Below are 23,181 nucleotides of genomic sequence, written 5' to 3' on the forward strand. Positions count from 1 at the left end.
AATCACGTGTTTCCCTTTAGCTGTGTGTAAGACATCGAAATGTTTGGAAAATAATCCTGCGATAAACTTGCCTAACAATTTTCCTGCTCATATATACAGTTGGCTCCGGCCGTTGCAACCATTGTTTTTTAACGTTATTCGAGGTATTGATTGTGACGTCACAATGCCGCTGCACGCGCACTGACCCTCCGGTGAATACGACTTCAATTTCCAGTGAATATATAGAGAATAATACATGGCAAAATCTGTATCACACTCCATATCAACCCGAGACTCCAATATCAGCCCGAGGGCCGAAGGCCAGAGGGCTGATATTGGTCGAGGGTTGATATGGGGTGTGATACAGATTTTTTCATGTATTGTTGTTTTTATTATGTATTTGAAAATAGTGTCCTAAAAATCATATATAAACTTGTAAATTAATTACTGAATTTTTAATAATTGAATGTGTTCTGTTTTTGTTGAATTTCCGTTTCTCAATCTTTTTTAACTTTAGGCAAATAAATGCATTCAGCGATACGAAATGAAATTATTATAAATCAAACAATAATTATTTTGAATAACATAATATGTCCCATGAAATAAAATTACAATTTGAATAAACTTTGGAAAGAAATAGGAAAAGATCCGAGGTACTCCGAATGAAAAAGAGATGTTACGGAAAGGTGTAATAAAGGGTGTGATAAAGGGTGAAATAAAGGGTGCTGATACAGGGTGTGTAATACAGGGCGCGTGCCTGTGTTCATATCAGGGATGCAAAAAACCTGTATTATATAACAAATATATAATAAGTAGTATTATGAACTGTTTGCGTTTGTATAGATTATATAGGGACTATATATAGACTAAGTAATAAAATCATTATTGTGTATCTTTACTGTTGATATAACTCTTTCAGACTGATATGATCTCTTATAGAACTAGATATGAATTGTATTTCTTGAATCGATTGACCTATTATTTTTATAGATAATGCTGAAGGTATGGGGAATCAGCAGGCCATTTTGAGTGACCTTGACATACAGGAACTAAAGGAATCCACGCCTCTCTCTGAGGGTGAGCTCAAGAAATTAGAACAGCGTTATCAGACATTAGATAAGTCACCGGAAGCCACAGATGGAATCCCGTACGACAAAATGGTTCTTCTTCCTGAGTTAAGAGGCAACGAGTTGTGTTCCCATGTTGTGGCAGCAAATTTAGACGGGCGTTCTGGACGTGTGTATGCAAAACAGTTCGTACAAATATTTGGGATCCTAAGTCCAAAAGCAAACCCTGATGAAAAGAAAGAATTCTTATTTGAAATTTTCAATATTTATGGAACAAACGTATTAATGCATGATGAAATGTACAGAATTTATAAAACTCTATTTGACAGAACTATCAGCGACGACCATATCTTAGCACTAACATACCGCGCCCTTAACCATAAAGCCCTGAAGAAAAAAGGGGAGATAACCAAGGAAGAGTTCCTACAGCTAATTCCAGATCATGAAATAGTCAACCGAATGTCAGTAGAATTATTATGAATATCAAAATGAAATTCTTCAGATCCCAAGTGTTTCGGAAATGGATATTAAGTGCAGGTTAATTTCCTGCAATTCCGAAGTGGGAAATTTTTGAGCCAATGGGGAATTATTAGAATGTATTTCAGCGAATGTAATGGAAAAAAGAGAGGTCGAATTTATTTATGAATGAACTTTTTACTGCAGTGATCTTCTAAATTGATTAGAAGAAACATCGGAACAGACAAGTCGTTAATGGAATCTGTGTATTTCTCTAGCTTGTGGAATCTTATACAACTTCCCAGTCCGGACGCCCCAAGTTTGTGGAAACAAACATACGGCGTAGATCTGGAGCCGAGGTCTCCATGGAGTCGAAGATATGGGAGGAGATCGATCCTAATTTGTTTATACACATGTAACAACAAAACGAACAAACCGCTAAAATTAATAATGTAAACATGCTTTAAATTTTTCCAACTATGGTAAATTGGAAAAAGTTAGAAGAAAATTAAAATGACTAACAATCTATACAATAAAAAAACTAAAATATAAGATATTTGAAGATGTATATTTTTTAGAAATGCTGCCATAGTTCCGTCTACGCTATTAGCTCATATGTAAAACGGTTATAAACTGGGGTGATGAAGTTTGTATTTTTGTATTATATTGCCTACCCGCTTTAAATTTCGTATTCTGAGAATGTCAGTATATCTCAGAGTGGACAAACACAGGATTTTGTTTTGTACATACTAGTATTTTCAGATTTTTTAAGAATATGATATGAAGAAAGTTGTTAAGCTTTAATTCTTTTCATTACAACCATCCAGGTATATAAACAGAACATGACAAAACAAACAAAAAAAAGTCCATTACCCATGACAAGATTTTTCAAAATATACTATGATTTTAACCTTGAAATTTGACCTACGTTTCAAAAATTTTAACTTTGGTAATAAACGTTTGAATGAGAGAAGATAGAGTTTCATATTTCACATGCGCATTACCTGGATCGAAATCTTTCCGAGTATACTATGACCTTGACCTTGAAGTTTCACCTTTTGATAAAAAAATTTTAGCATTCGCAATAACTTTTAAATGATAGAAGACACGGTTTTCATATTCTGTGACATGGCTTTCTGAATGTGATGTGATATTTTAACCAAATGGCCTTGACCTTCAAGTTGGACATACTTTTTAAAAAAAAAAATTAACCTTAGCCTTTGCTTTTTCAGCTGAAGGGACAGGGCTTTCGTATTTTTATATGTGCATGTGACCATTCCTAATCTACTATGATTTTTTTTACCTCATGATCTTGACCTTGAAATTTGATCTACTTTGGCTAACTTTCCCACCAGAAATGACAGCGCTTTCACATATTTTTACCTATTTATTACCTCTAAATGTACTATGATTTTTGACCTTATGACTTAGACCTCAAAGTTAGACTTTCAAAAACTTTAATCTTTGTGGTATGTTTCGCACAAGAACATATTAATTCAAAAAAGCATAACTTCCTTTAGCATGATGGACAGACATGGCATACGGACAAGACTGTTACGATATCCCACAATTGCACCCCAACCAATCTCCGAATTTGCTTGTTTGACTTGGAATTGTGTGTCTTTTCATTCTCCATGTGTTTATCTCCCTAACAAGATTTCATTAGATTTTTGCCAACAATAAGTGCTATTTATATCTGTATATACTTATTTTTAGTCAATAATTCAAATATTGAATGACATTACAAATATCAACTCACATTTTCAATAGAAAGCAAATTTTTTGTAACTTGAAATGTTTAAGTATGCATAAAGGTATGTTCTCCTTTCAAATTTGTCCCTTGGTCGTCCATATATTATACATGCTTTTAGTTTCAAGTTTTTCTTTAATGATGAAAATCTTTGGCCTCCGGGGTCATTGTGAAAACCGCAACATGGCTCTAAGTAATATGATCATATAAAAATCTATTGATAAGTGTGAATAAGTACTATTTTGAAGTTTAGATTCATTTTGTCCAATCAGAGAACTGCATGTAGCCATAATAAAGGACTCAACATCACTACTTGTAAGGTATGACAAGCTAATTCAGGGAATCGATGTCCCATGCTTAAGGACGAAATAAGTGTCATAACCTTAAGTTTCATTGCAAAAACTCCCAAAGAGAACATAGTTATCATCTGAAAACTGTTTATGTTGTATATGAATTTCCCTTCTTGGCCTTTGACCTTTTCACATCAAAATTAATAGGAATCTTCTTTAAGGTAGGGAATTGTGACAAAAAAAAAAATTCATTACAAAAGCTCATAGAGAACTATATTATCATGTGGAAATTATGCAATATATGAATTTCTGACTTTGACCTTTAGTCCTAAAATTCAGTAGGTCCTTTAGTCTTAGGGAATTGTCATATAAAATATAAATTAGTTTTCTTTGCAATATCTCGGAGAACAAAAGTTATCAGCTTGAAATTGCTTTATGTAATATAATATAAATATAAGACCTTGTCCTTTGACATTTTGACCTTAAAATCAATAGGTCTTCCTGATATAAAGACTTCATTACAAAAGTTCAACGAAAACTAAAATAATCATATAAAAACATATAATTTTTTACCTTGACTTTTGACCTGTAGACATCTTAGGGATCTTCTCTAGATATCTCTTAAGTGGAAAAACACGTCCCTCCAACAAAAATATTTCTTCATATAAGTAATTATTAAATTCCATAGGAGATACATCTTTTCGTAGAAAATACATCTATTTTTGAAGAGTTATCTTTTGTAAAACCACCAAATTACTTTAAAAGAGATATCTACTGGTAAAAAGTATCTCGCCAGGAGATATGTCGTGAAGAAAAGGAAGAATTTGATATGATGGATTAATGTTTCTGTCAGGAAAAAAGATTTTAAAAAATAACTACTTATATATTTTGGATTTTTTTTTTTTATAAATAGCGTGTTCAATATTTGGCGAAAATTGATTTTTCAACAAGTTAGTTAGCGCATTGTAGATAAAAACAATTACATGTAGCGAAGAACTTGATTTTCCGCCATAGGGTTTAAATAGAACAAGTTAAATTTATGCAAAGCATCAATCGGCCGCAAAAATATAATTAGCGTTTTAAAGTATTTCCACAAGATAGAGACAAAAGAAAAAAAATTCTAAGTAGAAAAAGTGTATGATATATTTTTACACTTGCCTTGCATGTACTTTTCTGTGCATTTTTTTATACTTTAATTTTCAGTGATCAATTCACAGGCACTTGTTTCGTATACGGGGCTCCCCAACTTATTTTTACCACAAGGTACCTAACTTTTCAGGCACCCCTGCTTCAACTTCGTATTTTGTTCATATATCGATCATTAACCTACTTTAAAATTATATCGTTCGCTTCGAGAGACTTTTTTCTTGTCAAATAAATCTTTCAGATGTCTCTGGTCGAGCCTCTTTATTGTAAACCACTCATTAATTATACCTCGATACATATTAAGACTTTAGATGGGATACAAATTTCCGATTGGGGTTGTAAACGAAGGATAAAACCAGAGACCTCGGAATGGAATACTCGGAAGTCTCTGGTTTTATCATACCCCCAAACGGAAGTTGTATCCCATCTAAAGTCTTAATATGTATCGAAGTAATTTTCGAGGAATAAATAACTAACATCATGGATCTTTCTCAAATGATAATACCGATCAGTGTTGTGATAGATATGTATCAAAATAAATGTGAAGTGCAGAAAAAAATCTCATTGTGTCATTTTCAACTGCAGTGTATTCAAGTCAAAATTCAGTTCTCCTTCAACTTTTTACAATTTATCTAATTACTCCTAGACACTGTAATTCACATCCGGAAACTCAATACGTTTTATTTTACATCTTTTGCTCGCCCATGTTAGGGAGCAGTTCATGTAGCAACTTTTTGAAAAAATCTTAAATTGATAAATATCTTATGAGAAATGAAAAAAAATGGAAAGTAATAACAACCATTTACACTAAGTATTTAGCAAATTTTTAAAACTTTTATTCCTAACTTATATGTATGTTATAAATAAGGAATTTTTCCAATGAAGCAATGAAAATAATAACGTCTCATTTCCCCATGTGCACATTCTAACACAACCACAAATAGATCGGCCGCTGTTGCGGCCGATAATAACCAAGAAAAACGTTTACAGTATTTCGATATATCTTCTAATTAATCAATCAGTCAATATTTTATTAAAGTATTCAAGGTCACCGCCCCAACGTACAATACATTTTAAATCACACGTATTTATACATTTGGGTTCAAATATAATGCATAAGTAGCAATTCTATTTTTACAGTTATTGAATTATACAAGTATTATATTTCAACTTTCTTGAGACTTCATTGAAAATACATGTATCCTCTTTTTTAAGCTAGAAAACCCAACTTTGACAAGGTATTTAAGATATTATTTCCTAAAAACTGAAATAAAATCGTATTTCCTAAAGAGACCAAGTATTTTGATATCCTTAGTTTTAGCTCACCTGAGCCAGAGGCTCAAGTGAGCTTTTCTGATCAAAATGTGTCCAATGTCTGTCGTTGTCGTCGTCTTTGTCGTTAAAGCTATATATGGCGTATCTGAGCTAAAAAATAAAAATACGAGATTGAATGTAGATAAACATGATATTTGCTATTAACGTTAAAATCAAAATTTTCACCGATTTTGAACTTGAATAACCCCACATTTCTAAAGTTAAATTGACTTTAAACTATTTCTGATATTTAAATGCGGAGTCGGTGAATAAATCGGATATTGTTTGAAAATTCTAATTAAGAAACGCCATTGATTTAAATTGTGTAATTTACAGGAAAGTCCTATCTTTATATAAAGTAATAAAACAAATAGAAAGATCTTTTTAATTTTAGTTAATCTGAACTTATCAAAAATACGCCATATATGACTTTAACTTTTTACAATTTCATCTCCTTCTCAAGAACCACTGGGCCAATTTCAACCAAAATTTTCAAAGAGTATCCTTGGGTAAAGGGGATTCAAATTTGTTTAAATAAAGGGCCACACCCTATTCCAAGGGGAGATAATCAAGAAAAAGTAAAAATTGGGTGGGGTCATTTAAAAATCTTCTTCTCAAGAATCAATGGGCCAGGAAAGATGAAAATTATGTGAAAGCTTCCTGACATATTGCAAATTCAAGTTTGTTCAAAACATTACCCCCTGGGCACGGTGTGGCCACTATGGGTGATCAAAGTTTTACATGGGTATACATGTATATAGGAATAATCTTCTCAAGAACAGCAAAGCCATGATCAGTCATATTTATACTGAAGCATCCTCAAGCTGTGTAGATTCAAGGTTGTTCAACTCATGATCCCTGGGGGTAGGGAAGGGACAGTGGGGATCAAAGTTTTCCATAGAATACATAGAAGAAATCTTTAAAAAATCTTCTGATTAAGAACAGCAAAACCATGATCAGTCATATTTATATATAAACATCCACAGATAGTGTATGTCCAGGTTTGTTCAAATCATGACCCCTGGGGGGAAGGGTGGGGCCACAATGGGCAATCGAAGTTTTACATAGAAATACATAGGAAAAAATCTGTAAAAATCTTCTCAGAACAGCAAAGCCATGATCAGTCATATTTATATGAAAGTATCCACAGATGTGTATTTTCAGGTTCGTTCAAATCATAACCGCCGGGAATAAGCTTGAACTATAATGGATGATCAAATTTTACGAGAATATATACGAAAAAGAATCTGCTGATGAACAAAGAGGAGCCACATTTACTCATGGGTCTCTTGTTTCTAATATTATTATAGAGTTCACTGTTTTCAAATAAGTGAATTTCATTTTCAATACAAAGAATACCTTTTTTAGACAAAATTTACATACTCTTTCAATTTTTGGAATATTTCTACATCTGCCACATTTTATTTCAAGATCTTGACTAGGTATTCTTAATCAATACAAGGCTAACCTATAACTTTTACAATTCACAATATTGAGAAATATTTCTGGTTCAAAAAGTGATTTTTAAAAATATACAATAAAAATTTAGTTTGCTATAAGTATTCAGCATAGAGTGCCAATCTGAACAAACTCTCTACTAATTAAATTACATTGACATTTGCTTTCTAGAGGTTTGTTTTATAGCAATACGCTATGTATACAAGATTGTACACTGATTCTACACTGGAGGGGATCGAGAGTGTTAATATAAACATTGTGACAGTTTGTAAATTAATTTCATTTCTAGATATCGATTCACATTGTCAGCCTCTCTTACTGGGCCATCGACCAAATATATATCAACACGCGTCCTGTAAGCTGGGCGGAATCAGCTGATAGCTTGGAATCCTGCAAACTTGAATTACTCTAATGTTTTATCACTTCAGTCATGCTCACCTTCTGATTAAAGGTTGATGACGTAACTGGGTCATCATCGATCGTCACTGGCTGCCATGGTCTTCCAGTTCCATCAGGACTAGCACTTTTCTGTAAACGACTTATGTGACACCTTGCAGAAAATGAGCAGCTAATTTTTTACGGACTGGGATGCTGAGTAGTGTTTCCGTTTTTGCGGGGTCTTAGTATCGCTGTATCTCACCTAATCGGGATTTAGTCTCTTACACAACCATTTCTACCGTGCTTGGCTTATCACATCCAAAATATAGAAAGATTGATTCCAGATTCCAAGAATCTGCACCTGCAGACCGCCTAGCATTTTTTTTTTTGTTATCCCAGGTAAGTGAAAACATTCTTTAAAACTACCTAGTTTTATAAGGAAAAACTACTTAAAGTTAAGCTGTTATCTTTTTTTGGCGATAGGCATTTCATATCCATCCAAAACTGCACAAATCAACAGGGCAATAAAGTTTGACCAGGTATTAAGGTTCCATGTATGTATACCTCATACTAGTATTTGTACCAGCTTCATCACAGCTTATCTGTTTGAAGCAACACCCAGGGCTTAATTAATTCCAGTACATATGTCATCTATAATTTTGTCCTTAGATGTATTGATTATAATATTGTTATTGTCTCGTTTATTCGGATGATGATAAGGCGGATCACTGCCAGTAGACAAGTTCATTCAGTTTAACCCTTTTTCTACCGGCACTTTTTGGGAACTTTTAGAAATGACATACCAATTTACAACACTTGTTTTGAATATGAACGAATAATAAAACTAGGTATAGGGCACATCATTTTTAGGGAAATTTACCATAGTTTTTTCCCATTATTTTTCCTATATTTTATGTGATCTTCATGGGAAGTATTTAGGTCAAACAAATGTGTTTTTTTACTCATTTAAACTACGATGGAGCCAGAAATAGACAATTCTAAACTATAGGAAAATACTATAAACGCATACTGTTATAATGAATATTTTATTGACAAATATATTATTTGTTATAATGTTCTGTTTTTAAGTGCTCTCTGTCAAATTGACCGATGCGTTTGAGAAAGAGATTTCAGTTGAATATCAGTTGAATATCAGATCATGTAGTTTAAAGACCAGACTTTTTGACATCATAAACAACTATCTCTCCAATAAAATTGGAATGCCTTAACTGCGAACTTATTTTGTTAATAATATTCTGATTCGACACACTCGAGTACTCCAAAGTTGATATTAAAAAGATGGTTGAGTTTTTAATTGACAATTTCTATGGGTTTTTTTTCGGAGACCAGATCTTCCAACAATCTGATGGAATTCCCATTGGAGCTAATTGTGCCCTATTATTAGCGGACCTGTTTTTGTATTCATATGAAGCAGAATTCACTCAAAAATATCTACTTCATGTAGAAGTCTCTTGGTTAAGCCTTCAGTTTGACATTTGGATAATATATCGACGACGTTTTATCAATTAACAATATACTTGCGTTGATTCGACATATCCCATTTAACTCAAAAAGACCACAGGGTCTGACACACCTCTTTCATATTTGGATATATTACAAGAGAAAGACATTGATGGCAAACTGACAATTGAACTATATGATACATGTGATGACTTCAATTTTTCTATACCCAATTCCCCTTCTTTGTGTAGCACATGCATATAGAGTTTATGTCTCCCAATTGAATTCAATACGCAAGAGTATGTTCTACATACCAACTTTTTTTTTAAATGAGACAAGCTATTGAAAAATAAATTGATGATACAAGGATATCAAAATCAACATTTCGCAAATTCTATGGTCTATACAATGACCTTGTTTGCAAATTATACAAACATATTGATAGACCATTACTTTCACACTGAATTGTCTACGGATATTTCTGTTTACCCGAGAATGACAAGGAGCACACGGCGGATGTGATCGGTCGACAGAGGATGCTTACATCTCCATGACCACACCTCTGTTTTCAGAGGTCGATGTTGGCTCTGGTCATCATTAAAATTATGTGCGGCATGGTTACATGTAGTGTGTTCGAAAAGTTCTTTTGTAAAGTCACTTGATTATAGGGTATAAATAGTAAAGTCGTGCGGTAGCAAAGCACTCTAAGCTCGCTCACTAGGATTTAAAGAGATTTAGTAAACGGCTGATAGTGATGCGATGGAGTGTATGAATGGTTATGTACATAATTGAATAAAGCACTAGCGAGCAGCCATCCTACATATGTGTGTTGTAATTTATTCATTCAGCACTTTATTGTTTTATATTTGGTCGAACGAAGAGAGGGGGAATATAATTTGTATTGTTTAAATGGATTTTTGAGAATGATCATTTCATTTTAAGTATGCACACACTTGCATCTATCTTCAGATAATAATAATACCTGTACCTTTCTTCAAATCATTCACAACCGTCACAGTAACGCATTGGGTAGAGCGCTTGCTCCGTGATCGGAAGGTCGTAGGTTTGAACCACGGCAGCGACTGACCTAAGTCGATAAAAAATAGGTAGCAACTGTTCCTTCGCCAAGCACTCGGCACTTTGAAGTTAAAGTCGCGGGTCCTTCGGAGGAGACCTTAAAAACCGAGGCAGGCGTTGGCACGATAATGGCCCAGATGGCCGAGTAAAGGTCTGAATTTGAAGACTTTCGACGGTATATTGGTTGACGTCTCTATATGAGTGAAAAATTTTTCGAACGGGATTTAAAACAACATACAATCAATCAACCATGATTAACATATAGTTAAGTTTTATTGAATTGAACTGCAAATTCAATAATTTGCAGTTCATTATTTAACTGCAAAAACTACTCCCAACAACAACAACAACAACAAAAATCTGTCAATTTGCTGCGAAGTGTTTTAGCATCAGTATCAGTACTATACTATAAATACTAAATTCACAAACTGAATATGATTTTTATATATTTGAAGTTATAGGCATTCTGTACGCCTTGTTCGCCCTTCTCCTTTAAATAATTGAGAAGTAAACTAGTTTACAATATAATATGACAACATATTATTTTTTAAGAGCCACATTTAGTCATATTAATATACAACATTCGCAGTTATTAATTTACACTGAGCATTTTGTGGCCTAAATGCAGGACTAGCATGGAACCACAATAAATTAATGGATCATATTTTTACACAGAATTCTTCCCAAGAACAAAAGGTAATAATAAATCATATCAAAACATATGAACATGAAAATATATTTACGGTCATCTGAGTCTCAGACAAGCTCTGACGACTTCAGCTACAGGAACCCTGGTCTCACGTGACAGAACTTTTAGTTTGGAAAGGACTCTGTAATCATTATCAGTTATCATATTCACCAATCGTGTTTCCTAGAAGTTCAGGAGATAAGGTATACCGTATAATAAATTTTAATATATGACTAACTTGGCCCACACATGGAATCATGACCCGGGCAAATAAAGAAGATGGGCAAACAAGGCGTGTAAAATGCCTATAGCAAAGTCATAGTCAGCTTGTGAATTTAGTATTTAGAATAAAGTTCTCATTATTGAAAGGTGTGAAATTATGATAAATAAAACTTTTCTTTCGATTCTTTCGGAAAAAAATCATCCTATGATAAAAAAAAAAGTGGTATTCTTTGGGTTCGAACCCTGGCAATTTTTCTTCGAGACTAATTCGCTGACCATTACGAATACGAATGTTGTGTCAGAAAAGTGTAATTTTAAGATATGGTAGTTCTTTGCTCCTTGTTTTTGTTACCTCAAAATTGTATATTTTTACGCGTACTTTTGAGTATAATTTAAAAAAAAAATGGAGCAAAGACCCACTCATATGGAAAAATGGATTATAGTATGAAGAAATGATCATTTAGCATGTGTAAGTATGCTATTTCATAGACAATTAATTTCAATCTTCGTGAAATTGTTGCAAATTTTAGATGAAGTATACGTTAATGTTAAATAAAATATCAAAGAAGATTTTGTCAAAATTGAGATTTAATTTTGACTTTCATATTTGTCGCATAAAAAAGGTATTCATTCTCAACAAATCTTCCCAGAGTAAAGTGTGAGTAACAAAGGAACGTAATTTCCCCATTCGCAGAAATTTATCGAGAAAGTCATTTCTGACATCTGTATACTTTTTACATGAGAAGAAATAATGATGAGTATCCTCCACTCATCCACAAGAGCAAAGGGGACTCAAAATTACATAAAATCAATAATTAAAGGTTCACACAGTTGTGACGAAGCATTGTATATGAAATATTTAAGCACCGAATTCCACAACTAAAAAAGAGGGTGACATTGGTTTATAATTAGAAATCGATGTTTTAAAATTGATAATGCGGAGGAATTTCTTTCAGCAAGGGGTATTGAGTTCCATTCATTAATAACATGTAATGATTCCCACCCAGTTTTAATCTTTAGAAGCTAATAATGTTAGACCTGTGACAATTCTTGCAGCACATAATTTTTCCGCCATCATCCACATTGCATCCACCCCACACCGAGGAAGCATATTCTAATCGTGGCTTATAAAGGTTGGTCATATATTCAATCACATCGCATATTGGAAATTAAATCGTCTTTTCTATAGAAATATATGACCAACTGTAACACACCCTAAGGTCTGAACCAAGGGTCATCAATTTCAGAATTTCGGTGAAAGGTTGAATACTCATAATTATGCAAACATTTTGCCTGCTAAATGTCCATCAATAAAGACGATTTAATAATAATATATAATTCATTTTCAATATATGACAATCTTAGCACCCCACATTATAGCTATAACCCTGAAACTGGACCAAGCGTGCTCTTGAGGATTGAATAAGTTGAAAGACATTGACACCATATGCAGATAATAGCGAAATATTACCGGTAGTTCATAAATAACGAAAGTTGACGATGGAAAGCTGAAGTCATCTTGTTTGTCATACAATTAAGTTGTTCGTTGGTCCTTATCGTCTACAGTGAGTGAAACTCCAAATATAAAACAGGTGTGGCAGACTCCATGGTGTCTTACATTCCGAGTTCACTGGGATATATCGAGTCGACATACGAATGGAAGTACATGTGTAACTATTGTTAATTGATAACAAGCTGTCGATATATCTGTTTGTCGATCTGAAGGCCACAGCAAGTGTTTTCTTCTTCTCATGTAGAAGTTTTTTTTAAAATAAATTCTGCTCCATAGGAATATAAAACAGGCCGGTTAATAAAGGAGCCCAATTAGTGCCTATGGAAATCCCAACAGTTTGTTCGAAGAGAATACATAAATGTTTTCGATGAGGAACTCCTGTATCCTTTTAAAATCAACTTCAGAGTACTTATGTGTAAAATCAGAGTACTAATTTTGTTGATGACCAATCACAAGGCATAAAAAATTTCGAGTTCCATTTTTATTGAAGAAGCAGTTTTCTATGATATCAAAAAGCCTAGTTTTTAATTCATCGTGAGAAATGGTTGTATAAAGTCTAGAAAAGTCATAAGTTTGATGTTGCAGACTTTTGAAAAAAAAATTGCAATTTGAATTTTCTGAAAGTTCTTTGAAGTTTTTGAGAATCCACATTTCATGTACACCACTTTTAGAATATGCTGCAACACAGCACGTCTAGTTTCTCCTTAACAGCAGTTTAAAATATCTTGTGAGGAGTAAGGTAGGGGCTTGGTAAAGCAATTGCTGGACCAGACGATTTATCCTTGTTTGTAAGGATTTTTATGAAGTTTTTGGATCCAGTATTGGTAGGGAAGATTGAACTCACCTTCGTTGATTGTAATGTTTAAAGTATTTTAAGACTGAAATGTGATTTTGAAAAATTTCATCCTTAGAACGTGAACTGTTAGTGAAAGTTGGATTTCCAGATGTAGAATTAAAACGAAGTCCTTTTAAAATACGGTTATAATAATGATCTTGGGAAAGGTGGCTCACTAATTATCGAAATCAATTTCAAACGGTGATACCACAGCGGTTTAACTTAAACTTTTTAACCACCTAATTTTGCAAATCTACGACTTTTCGTCCTCGATCTTTTATAGCCGATTTCATGTGTGTCCTTAGTTCGCGAAAAGCCCTAGTTTCACAGTGAAGACATGAATTTGTGAAAGGAAAAAAGTTATCGAAGTCCTGATAAAAACAGACAATATTCATATTGCATGTGAAGTGAAAATAAATTTTAAGCACTATAGGTTTTGGTTATGGGAAACTGAATACACAATTAGGTAGCATATGTGTAGATTTCATTAACTTTAATTCAATATGAGTTGAAAAATTCTCATTTTTTTAGAGTCCGGGATTATGACGATTTCCGTTCTAGCGATATTGGAGTAGATTATCACACCTTATGACAGTGGTAATAGGCGATTCTGTCTGTAAGTGGGAGATCGTGAGGCACCTCGCGAGCAGTCTCCTTTAATAGCCGTGTGGTTTTGTGGGCTTCGGTCTGACATCATTACCAGCCTCAGTCTCTCTAAGCACAGGGATACACATTATGTACGGACGTTAATGCGGGGTTTTGTCATCTAATTCGTTTACGAACTAAGCTGTATTTTTCAGTGATTGCATGTAATGATTTTTAATTCTTTAGTTTGATGTATTTTTTGTAGTCGGCCGTGAAGGATGCGGAATGTCTTTGTATTGATCTAGCGACGAGAGAAAAAGAGGAGAATCGATCGATTACGCCGCCACTACTGACGCTCAACTGACAAGAAACAAAAGTCCTGCGAGACGATCGCTCCGTGCGGAAACCATCAAATTTCATTGATTTATCCTTTTACTGTGAGTTTCTTTCGTAAACTGGTAAGTTGATCTCATTATCTTAATATTCATTATTGAAGAGCATAACTAATATAGGTGCTTATTATGACACAAATCCGAGTGGTTCCGATTTGCCATCTAGAGCACCCCCTAGTGACCGGCGTCTCTTGTGACTTAGAGTCCCCTGTGTGCTGAAAAATGTCGTCTGCTTCTATTGAAAGAGAAAGATGGACAAAAATCTGATCTTATATCTTTTCTTGTGTTTGACATTTATAGATTATTTAGAAGTAATACGCATAATTTTCTTGCATGACATGTGTTGTTGCCATTACCATATTAACACTATACAAACAAACTCTTGTAAAACTTACTTGGTCCATCTCTGTTGCAGGGCCCAGCAGTAAAAAGTATCGGAATATGATGTGAAACACAACATTAAAGAAAACTACTAATTAGTTCAGTAATCACAGTGTGGTATTGATCCAATGGAGGACTTGTGCAAATTAAATGAAATAGTAATTACAGAGGACACATATGTTCAGGGAAGTCACCTGCTATACAAGGGTGGTGTGAGTTAATTATGATGACATGGATGACGTGACAAAATTTGAGATTGAATTGGACAAAGACATCTACTATGCAGGGGAGACCCTTACGGGGCATGTTATAGTACAAAATACCGAAAATATCAAAGTACAGGGTAAGTATACTACACGTGTTCAGTATAGATATGTATGTGATTTGATTATAGGTTAACATGGATCGTGCAGTTTCAGTGGCATAACTAGTCATAGTACAGTGGGCGTCCACATAGTTTTTCTGAGAGAGAGAGGATATGAAACACCTAAGTATATGTAGATTCTAAATTTCATGTTTCTTTGTAAACGTTGATATTATTTTTAATCTACAAATTTATTGACAGGCAGTATCTTCCGCCCAGAAAAGCTTCCATTCGGAAGGCTCTCAGCATAGTCTTCATCCATTCGCATATTTTACTATAAAGAAAATCTCCAACAGTCGATTCACTAGATACAAAATAATTCCCTGAGGGATAATTCTAGATATGGAAAACATTCTCTTTATAGAAAACATATAACATTGAAAAGCTTCTCCCCGAAAGATATTTTTACATAAAATTCTTTCCTCTTCTAACCTGTATAATAATTTCAGAATTACCATTCTAATTCTTTTCATCTACACGCTCTAATTATAAGAAATGTCTCCTGTTGCGTTAAGGAACCCTAGCGATGAAGAAATTAAAGCTTAACGGTTCTATAACAAGGAACAATACCAGAGTCGTTCATATTACAAATTTCTGAATTTTAGTAATTTTTGAAGGTAACTTGTTTTCATATTCCATAAAAAGAAATAGTTTAATGCCGAGTAAAACTCATAATAAAGAATTGCCCGACTTTGTATTTTTTCACAACACAGTTTTAAACTTTAATTGAAAGTTCTCTTGTTTTTCCCTTTTTTATATTCAAAATTTTCAGAAAATATTTTTATAGCTGTAGAATAATCTCAAAAGACTTGAAAACATATTTTAAAGAAAATATCTACTAGTATTCAATCAAAGAGGGTATCGCTGAAAAGACGACCCCAGTCAAGCTGCGAATTTAACCTGAAAGTTTTCCATCCCGAAAATATCAGTGATGAAACAATTTGTTCTTGAATTTCATAACGGTAAAACATATCAATGTAAATTAATTATGTTCAGTGGAAGGCAGATCAGTATCTGGATGTTTCATAACTCTCAGTTTTCGTGGGGGAATTTTTACTTATGTATATCTACATTGTACATGTTGTATATTAAGATATCACCAAAGGGTCAAATTTACAGGGCATCAATTGCAGTAGTTTTAAGAAGGTAATTATTAACATTTGCTGACTCTCAGTAATTGACAGTTTTGTGGATTCATTTTATCCTTCATGTTGATGATTACTGAACAAAATACAAGTTTACGATTTAATTGCAAGTACTATATGATTACACTCTATCTACTTCCTCAACAAGAAGCACAGTGACTTTAGTTTTCTTCATAATTTTGGATGGCATTATTCCCAGAAAATTAATATTATGATCTTGAAGACAGCAACATACCAACAGTAAGCTTGGGCTTGTAAAACTTTTTGTACTGCAACATCAGAAATCTAGAACATTGCTTACAATAATTGTCTATAGTCATATCAGAACTTTCAGGCGTTTAAGGTTCTTGCACACCAGAAAGAATAAAAAGGGTAAATGAAACTAAATCATAACTCTTAAGCTTCAAGTCCATCTCCATTGCATATTGTACACTACAGGTCTATGTATGATCTATTACAGGAATAAGGCTTCTACTGCGAGGAAAGTCCCACGTGGAATGGAAGATCACGAAAGCGGGAGAGAGAAGAAGCGTTAAAGATGACGAGTATTATATCGACGAGAAGAAAGTCATATGGGGGAAAGGTGTGGAAGCTTTAAAGATTTGCTTAATAAGGGTTAAAATAGGGATCAAAGGCTTTAAATGTGAATGGAAATGTATCAATTGTATATTCAAAAGAAGAAAGATGGTCAAATTTTCAACATTTCTCACTCAGTTATATGAGATTAATTAATTTCGTATACATGTATATGTAGATCGTTTTGTCCTACAATGAGTTCAATTTGAGGGTAAAGACTGAAAATCTTAATTGTTGGTAATAATGGGAGTTCAGATCCTTTGACCTTGGTTCCAGTTGCTGCCGCTAGGATATAAAAGTCGGTCTTTTCAGAACGCTGGCGACAGTGACTACTGTCTACCAATCTGCTAGAGAATTTTACACGTTGGTGTGTTTCCGATTAACCTACCAAATTTTTTAATTGGTTGATACTTTAAAAATTAAATTAGGGACAATTAGTTTCACAGAATGTATCTTTTTCACGCGTTGTTGGATCAGATGCAAACATACTTACCATTGCAAAAGTCAAGTACAAACCTGGATTCCATGTTGTATTCTAGCCGATTCTAGCTATTATTGTGCATATAGATTACACTACTGTTTGCTTCAGATAAGTAATTTTAATGATTAACTAACTTTTCTAAAACTATAAATACTACATTGCTAACTATTTAGGTATAAAATCCAAATGGCTCCCATGACGTATTTTTGTCTCTCCTGATATAAAAGAGTTCCTATAGTCCGTTTTTCAATAGTCGTGTATAATACGTGTTGTACATTGATTACTTGAAGAACAGGAACTCTACAATATCATAAGATACTTTGAAAACTTTGAAAACACTCTTACTATTCAAAGAAATACTTTGCACATTCGACACATAGGTATATTGTGTGCATGAGTAAAAAAGATATCTGTTAAATTTCTAGGAAACATGTATACACGTGCGCTAAAAACCGATTGGCTAAGATTGTGAATGGTTAAAACTTTCTTAGTTATAATGAAACAAGACAAAATTCAGGGTGTAGGTAAATCTTACGAGTTCCTGATATCATCAAAAATGAAAACGGGGACATGCACATGATGCATGCATGTGCTCTTAATTTGGTGAGATAATACTACGATTGTTGTAACTTTTCAAAGTTTCAATGTTTACATTATAGTTGTATACTGTAAGATACTATAAGATAATTAATATGGCAATTTTCTAAAATACGCGCCTGACGTGCGCTGAATTGATTGGCTTATACTCGTATTGCTATAATTGCGTTGTTATCCGAAAAAAAATGCTTTGGAAAGTTAATTGTTAGTTTATCTTGCAAAAATTTTGCCTGAAGATAAAATTTGTTGGAAATGGGCTTCAAAAGAAGGTAGGGGGCTTGCTTTGCATTGTTTCATCTATGGTTTGGTGGTTTAGTCATGAATCACAGCCATAAAAACGATTCATTGACAGGGAAGTGTACGTCATACAGATAAAAATTGTACCATATTTTACAGTAAAATTCATATATTATTTTCCCACGTGCTGACAAATCTACCCCGGGTATATTAAGGGATTTGTTGATATTGGATCTGAATTATGGGTGACTGATTTTCTTATATGCAAAATCCGTGTTTTACAGATAAAAAAGAAATAGAAGGAGGTGTACCCATCATGCCACGGGGCAACCACAGATACAATTTCCAATTCAAACTTCCGGAGAGCACACTTCCTTGTTCCTTTGAAAGTAAGGTCGGCACCATTCGATACTACATACGGGCGACAATGGACATGCCTGTGTCCTCCTCCCCACAAAGCAAAAAATACTTCACAATCATTGGTCCACATATCGACTGCATGGATGAGCGTTACCTGGTAATCAAGACTCTATAATGATTTCTGCAGTTTTATCCATTTGACTTTTATTCTAATGTATGCTTTTCCAAACAAAGACATTGTTAACCACTATATTTGGTATGTGTTCTTCCAGAAATCTTTTATGCATTATAAAACACCATTAAAACTATTCCGAAGTCGAAGCTTCTCAGCAAATTTCATGATTGTGGTATTTTGAGGAAAATATCCTAAAATATACTAGCTACTAATTAAATTCCATACAAAGTAAGAAAACGACAGAGTTTCTGAAAGACAAATTATTTTTCAACACACAGTAATCTATGTATTACCTTTTTCAGACACCTACTCGGGCCAGTGATAAGAGGTATTCCTGCTGTTTCTGTTGTTCTCAAGGCCCTGTATCATTGGAAGCTGTCCTAGAAAGAAGTGCCTACTGCGCAGGAGAGAACATCAAACTTCGCGCAGAAATTCAAAATGGTAGCGATCAGGACGTCTGGATCGTATGTAAACTTGTGCAGGTAATCAGTTTATTTGATTGAATACTAAACACCTTTTTTTTATTTTAAAAGGTATATGACAAATACATTAAATATTATTAATATTTTTCAGCATGTTGAGTTTTTCATCAATAAAGGAGTTCTTGGTTTATGCAAAGAAGTGTCTCACAAAGTATGGCAGTACCGTGGGGAGACGGTGCATGCGCAGGCAACCGAAAAGTTTGACGACCTCCAGCAACATCTCCAACTTCCGGTGGTGCCACCATCAATGGTGGATGTTTGTAGTTTAGTACAGATCTATTACACCCTAAAGGTCAGACCATTTTTACTGTATCACTGACCTCTTGTTTGAGTGGCGTTTTTCCCTTGTAATGTGTGAGTTTAGTAAAGCTTTAGTATTTCGTATAAGAATTGTTTTTAAAGATTTTGAAGATCTTGTGTTTTACCTTATATAGGCCTGTCTAGTAATGGAGGACTCGGGAGAGGTTCTTGATCTTCATTTTCCGCTGACAATTGCGACAACGCCTTATAGAATATCCAACGCACCTTATCCCATCCTGCAGTATGGTATGAGTATCAACCTTTTATCATCAGTTTCAAGTAGATGGCTATAGAATGGTAGAGTTCAATCACTATACAGAATGCAGTTAAAGTATGCCACTCAGGGAGTTAGCCAGATTCCAGTTCCATAAGTGCCGAGGGAAATAGAACTGGTTGAAGGGAACTGGAAGCTTGCTCCCCAAGGCCAGGTGCCAAGGGAAACAAAAGTGGTCGAGGGGAACTAGAATCTTGCTAACTCCCTCAATGATGGACTTTAACTGTTTTATTATTAATACCAATACAAATTTCAAAGCAAGGATTAGTTTACTTGACTAACGCACGGCAAAACGGGCATTAGTCCATTCACAGCTATTTCTAGGAAATTATTCACATCTAACGATTTAGTTTTTATATATATAGGGAAAAATCAGTAGAGATACAATAATAACTTTTAAGCTGCGCATAGTTAGCTGTACAGTCAGACACCAGATGAACATATGAATTGGCAATGTGTTGTTTAAGAAAATCAAAACGCTATTTTCCCCACAGTTTGGTCCATTTTCATTTAAATTTGCTACACAAGTGTTCTACCTGTATGCGAAGATGCAGTACTTAATTGTTTCATAAGTAAATCGGTTTTTGCTTTGGATGAATATAGATTTGCAATAAATCATAAGAATAGAATAATCTATGAAATTCATTCAAAACATGTCATACCATTTTGGTCCGACTGAATTAAAACTTGCTACACAGGTAGACTTTATCATTAAGGTACTAATTCTGTATAATAAAGTTTATGATTGGGATTAACGGTGTTGCCAAGTTGTTGAAAGTAGAATAATCTGTGAAATAGTTTTAGACTAATTATGATAAACTTGGTACAAAGGTAGACTCTGCTCTGCCTCATAACTTAAGTTAATATATCGGGGTTTGATATCGAGAAATAATGTTGTCTTGCTACTAAAATTAGATAAATGTATGAAATTCTTTAAAAATTTCACTTCTGCAGTGTCAGTCTGATTTCAATGAAGTTTTATATACAAGTAAGCTACATCAAGATACACTTCATGTGTCGGTTTTTGATGAACGATAAACAGGAATGCCATCAATATTAAAAGCAAAACAATCTCCGAAATTTTGTCAAATTGCTACCCCCGCCCCCACCCCTAGTTTCGGCATAAGTACGTTACACCAAGGTAAACAGTGTATCTATTGTTGATTTTAATGATGTTTCTCTGGCTACCAAGAAAAAAACGGTTAAATGCTTTAAAATTCAAGTTCTCCTTCACTTTTGATCTAGTTTGACTAAAACAATGTAGAAGTTTAGAAAACATCGAAGTAGGTAAAATTCAAAAGGAAATAGTGCAGTCAAACTATAACACTTAGACTAGTATGCATTCAAACCAGTAGAGCAACACTCTCACCAGAGACCTCTGATGTTAATTCTAATGCTAATCAAGTATTTAAGTTTTATTCATGCTTTGAATGAATCACAAAACGGTATATACAGCAACATTTTCAATGACACCGAACCATGCACAGATAACGTTACAGAATGTACAGATAAGGTTGTTTTGTTCTAGATCATTGTGTCCCTAATGTAGAGGGAGGTATGTACGTCAGCTCAGAGTTCCAGCTGGGTCAGGTTTACATGGGAGATGGAGAAGAGGAGACGGATGAGGTCATCTTGTACCGACCCCTCTATGTCTGTGTACCTCACGAGCGTGTTCAGGTCAACAACGTAGAAAAAGAGGGTACTGTCAGTCGTGCGGCCTCTCGGATGTCGATGACGAGGCTAAGCGACCGTCTGAAGTTTAAGGAGCCCAGGGTCACCGCAATATCGATATCCTCAGAAAAAATAGACTCCTCAAAACCCGATAGTGAAGAGGCTTCCCCATCCCTTGTGACATCTACAAAAGACGGACTCTCACCTTTATTTGCCCAAGTTGACCTTGAATCACAATTTAATCAAAAACCACCAAATGACGTCATAAAAGGACAACTTGAAGATCTGTGTGAACAGGAAACGGAAACGGAAGTGTTAGTGAAGAAGACAGACATTACAAGCCCTGAGATCAAGGTTCAAGTCGATGTGAGTGACGGAAATGTGGAAACATCTCAAACAAGCTCATGAATGACCCCATGACGTCATTAATCTTACAAAGTATCTCTATGCCATCAGTTGAAAAGTATTATGCCTCACAAGACTGATGTTGCATCAACACACGAGATGTGTCTGAGCTGGTAAAACGTCATTGCAAGAAAACTTAATATTTTTCTTTAAATCAAACGCACATTTCAGCAGAAGAAAATGTATATGATGCACCTTTTCTATTGGATTAGTGAACTTTGTACGTTTTAAAAGTGGTCCTAATTCTTAGGGAAAAAAAGACACTTTGTATTTGACTTCATGATGAAGATGTGATTTTTTTTTGTGTCTATTTTAGTATTTTATAACAAGATCACGTGAGCATTGTTCAGAGCTACCAGTCACGTGATGACAATGTTGTGCCATGTGTAAGACTGGTAATACGAACTGGAATATACATATCCTTGGTACACACCGTACAAAAAAGTGAATGAATGATCGATACAATTAAATGTAAACAATCAAATCAATAAATTATTATCTGAAGTTATATATTAGCCATTGAAAAGCATACTTAATTTTCCGGGTTTCTGATTTCTTTGTGATTTTATTTAAATTGGTAACTCAGCTTTGGACTTGCCAACAGCAAAGACTTTATGGAAAAATATGAACGGATATTATTTCCAGATAGATTTATGTTGCCTTTTAAACTTTCAAAATTGCTTCCATTAAGTCTAGTTTTAAAACAATATCAAGAAAAATTCCATTAGGTTTGAGTGAATTTCAAAAGAATACATTAGTCAAATTAGATTTTTATAAATTTTCACAATCATAAAAAAATGTCATTACAGGCAAATTGTTTCGTGTAGTAGGTACAACGTGCTCGAATTGTCTGTAAAACGTGTCGATTTTAGAGTAACATTGGCAAGGAATTCTGGTTAAATGTTACCATACATCTTGGTGGCATTGATTTACTGCGGTAATTGAAAATAAACGAAGATTGATATAAGCATTGTTGAGGCTGCAGCATCTGCCAAATACCAACTTTAGCAATGGACACATATTACAAAGTATGGACTTTCTGGCTTTTTAAAAATGCACCAGGCATACACACTATACAGTTGTAAAACTGAAAGTTGCAGTTCTTATATATAAAAACAAACA

The 23,181-nt window shown here is 34.1% G+C and overlaps 2 protein-coding genes across 2 annotated transcripts; both read left to right on the top strand.

Moving 5' to 3' along the window:
* Window positions 1–978: 978 nt before the first annotated feature.
* Window positions 979–2,237, top strand: LOC133200926 (uncharacterized). The gene has a single exon (XM_061336741.1). The coding sequence runs from the start codon at window positions 984–986 to the stop codon at window positions 1,524–1,526; it is 543 nt and encodes a 180-aa protein (XP_061192725.1). The 5' UTR covers window positions 979–983; the 3' UTR covers window positions 1,527–2,237.
* Window positions 2,238–7,987: 5,750 nt separating this feature from the next.
* Window positions 7,988–22,563, top strand: LOC133200927 (arrestin domain-containing protein 3-like). The gene is made up of 9 exons (XM_061336742.1): window positions 7,988–8,237; window positions 14,485–14,677; window positions 15,027–15,335; window positions 16,962–17,084; window positions 18,677–18,909; window positions 19,230–19,409; window positions 19,501–19,701; window positions 19,844–19,955; window positions 21,512–22,563. Exons 3-9 carry the CDS (start codon window positions 15,224–15,226, stop codon window positions 22,060–22,062), a joined length of 1,512 nt encoding a protein of 503 aa, XP_061192726.1. The 5' UTR covers window positions 7,988–8,237; window positions 14,485–14,677; window positions 15,027–15,223; the 3' UTR covers window positions 22,063–22,563.
* The last annotated feature ends 618 nt before the right edge of the window (window positions 22,564–23,181 follow it).

Source organism: Saccostrea echinata, unplaced genomic scaffold (assembly GCF_033153115.1).
Source record: "Saccostrea echinata isolate AGI-Se365-2 ecotype Australia unplaced genomic scaffold, CSIRO_AGI_Sech_v1 ptg000041l, whole genome shotgun sequence".
Taxonomy (NCBI): Eukaryota; Metazoa; Mollusca; class Bivalvia; order Ostreida; family Ostreidae; genus Saccostrea; species Saccostrea echinata.

Coding starts and splice junctions, on each gene's coding strand:
- LOC133200926 (XM_061336741.1), top strand. CDS start 984: ATGGGGAATCAGCAGGCCATTTTGAGTGACCTTGACATACAGGAACTA.
- LOC133200927 (XM_061336742.1), top strand. CDS start 15,224: ATGGATGACGTGACAAAATTTGAGATTGAATTGGACAAAGACATCTAC. Junction 15,336..16,961: donor CGAAAATATCAAAGTACAGG/GTAAGTATACTA, acceptor GATCTATTACAG/GAATAAGGCTTCTACTGCGA. Junction 19,702..19,843: donor AGATCTATTACACCCTAAAG/GTCAGACCATTT, acceptor TACCTTATATAG/GCCTGTCTAGTAATGGAGGA.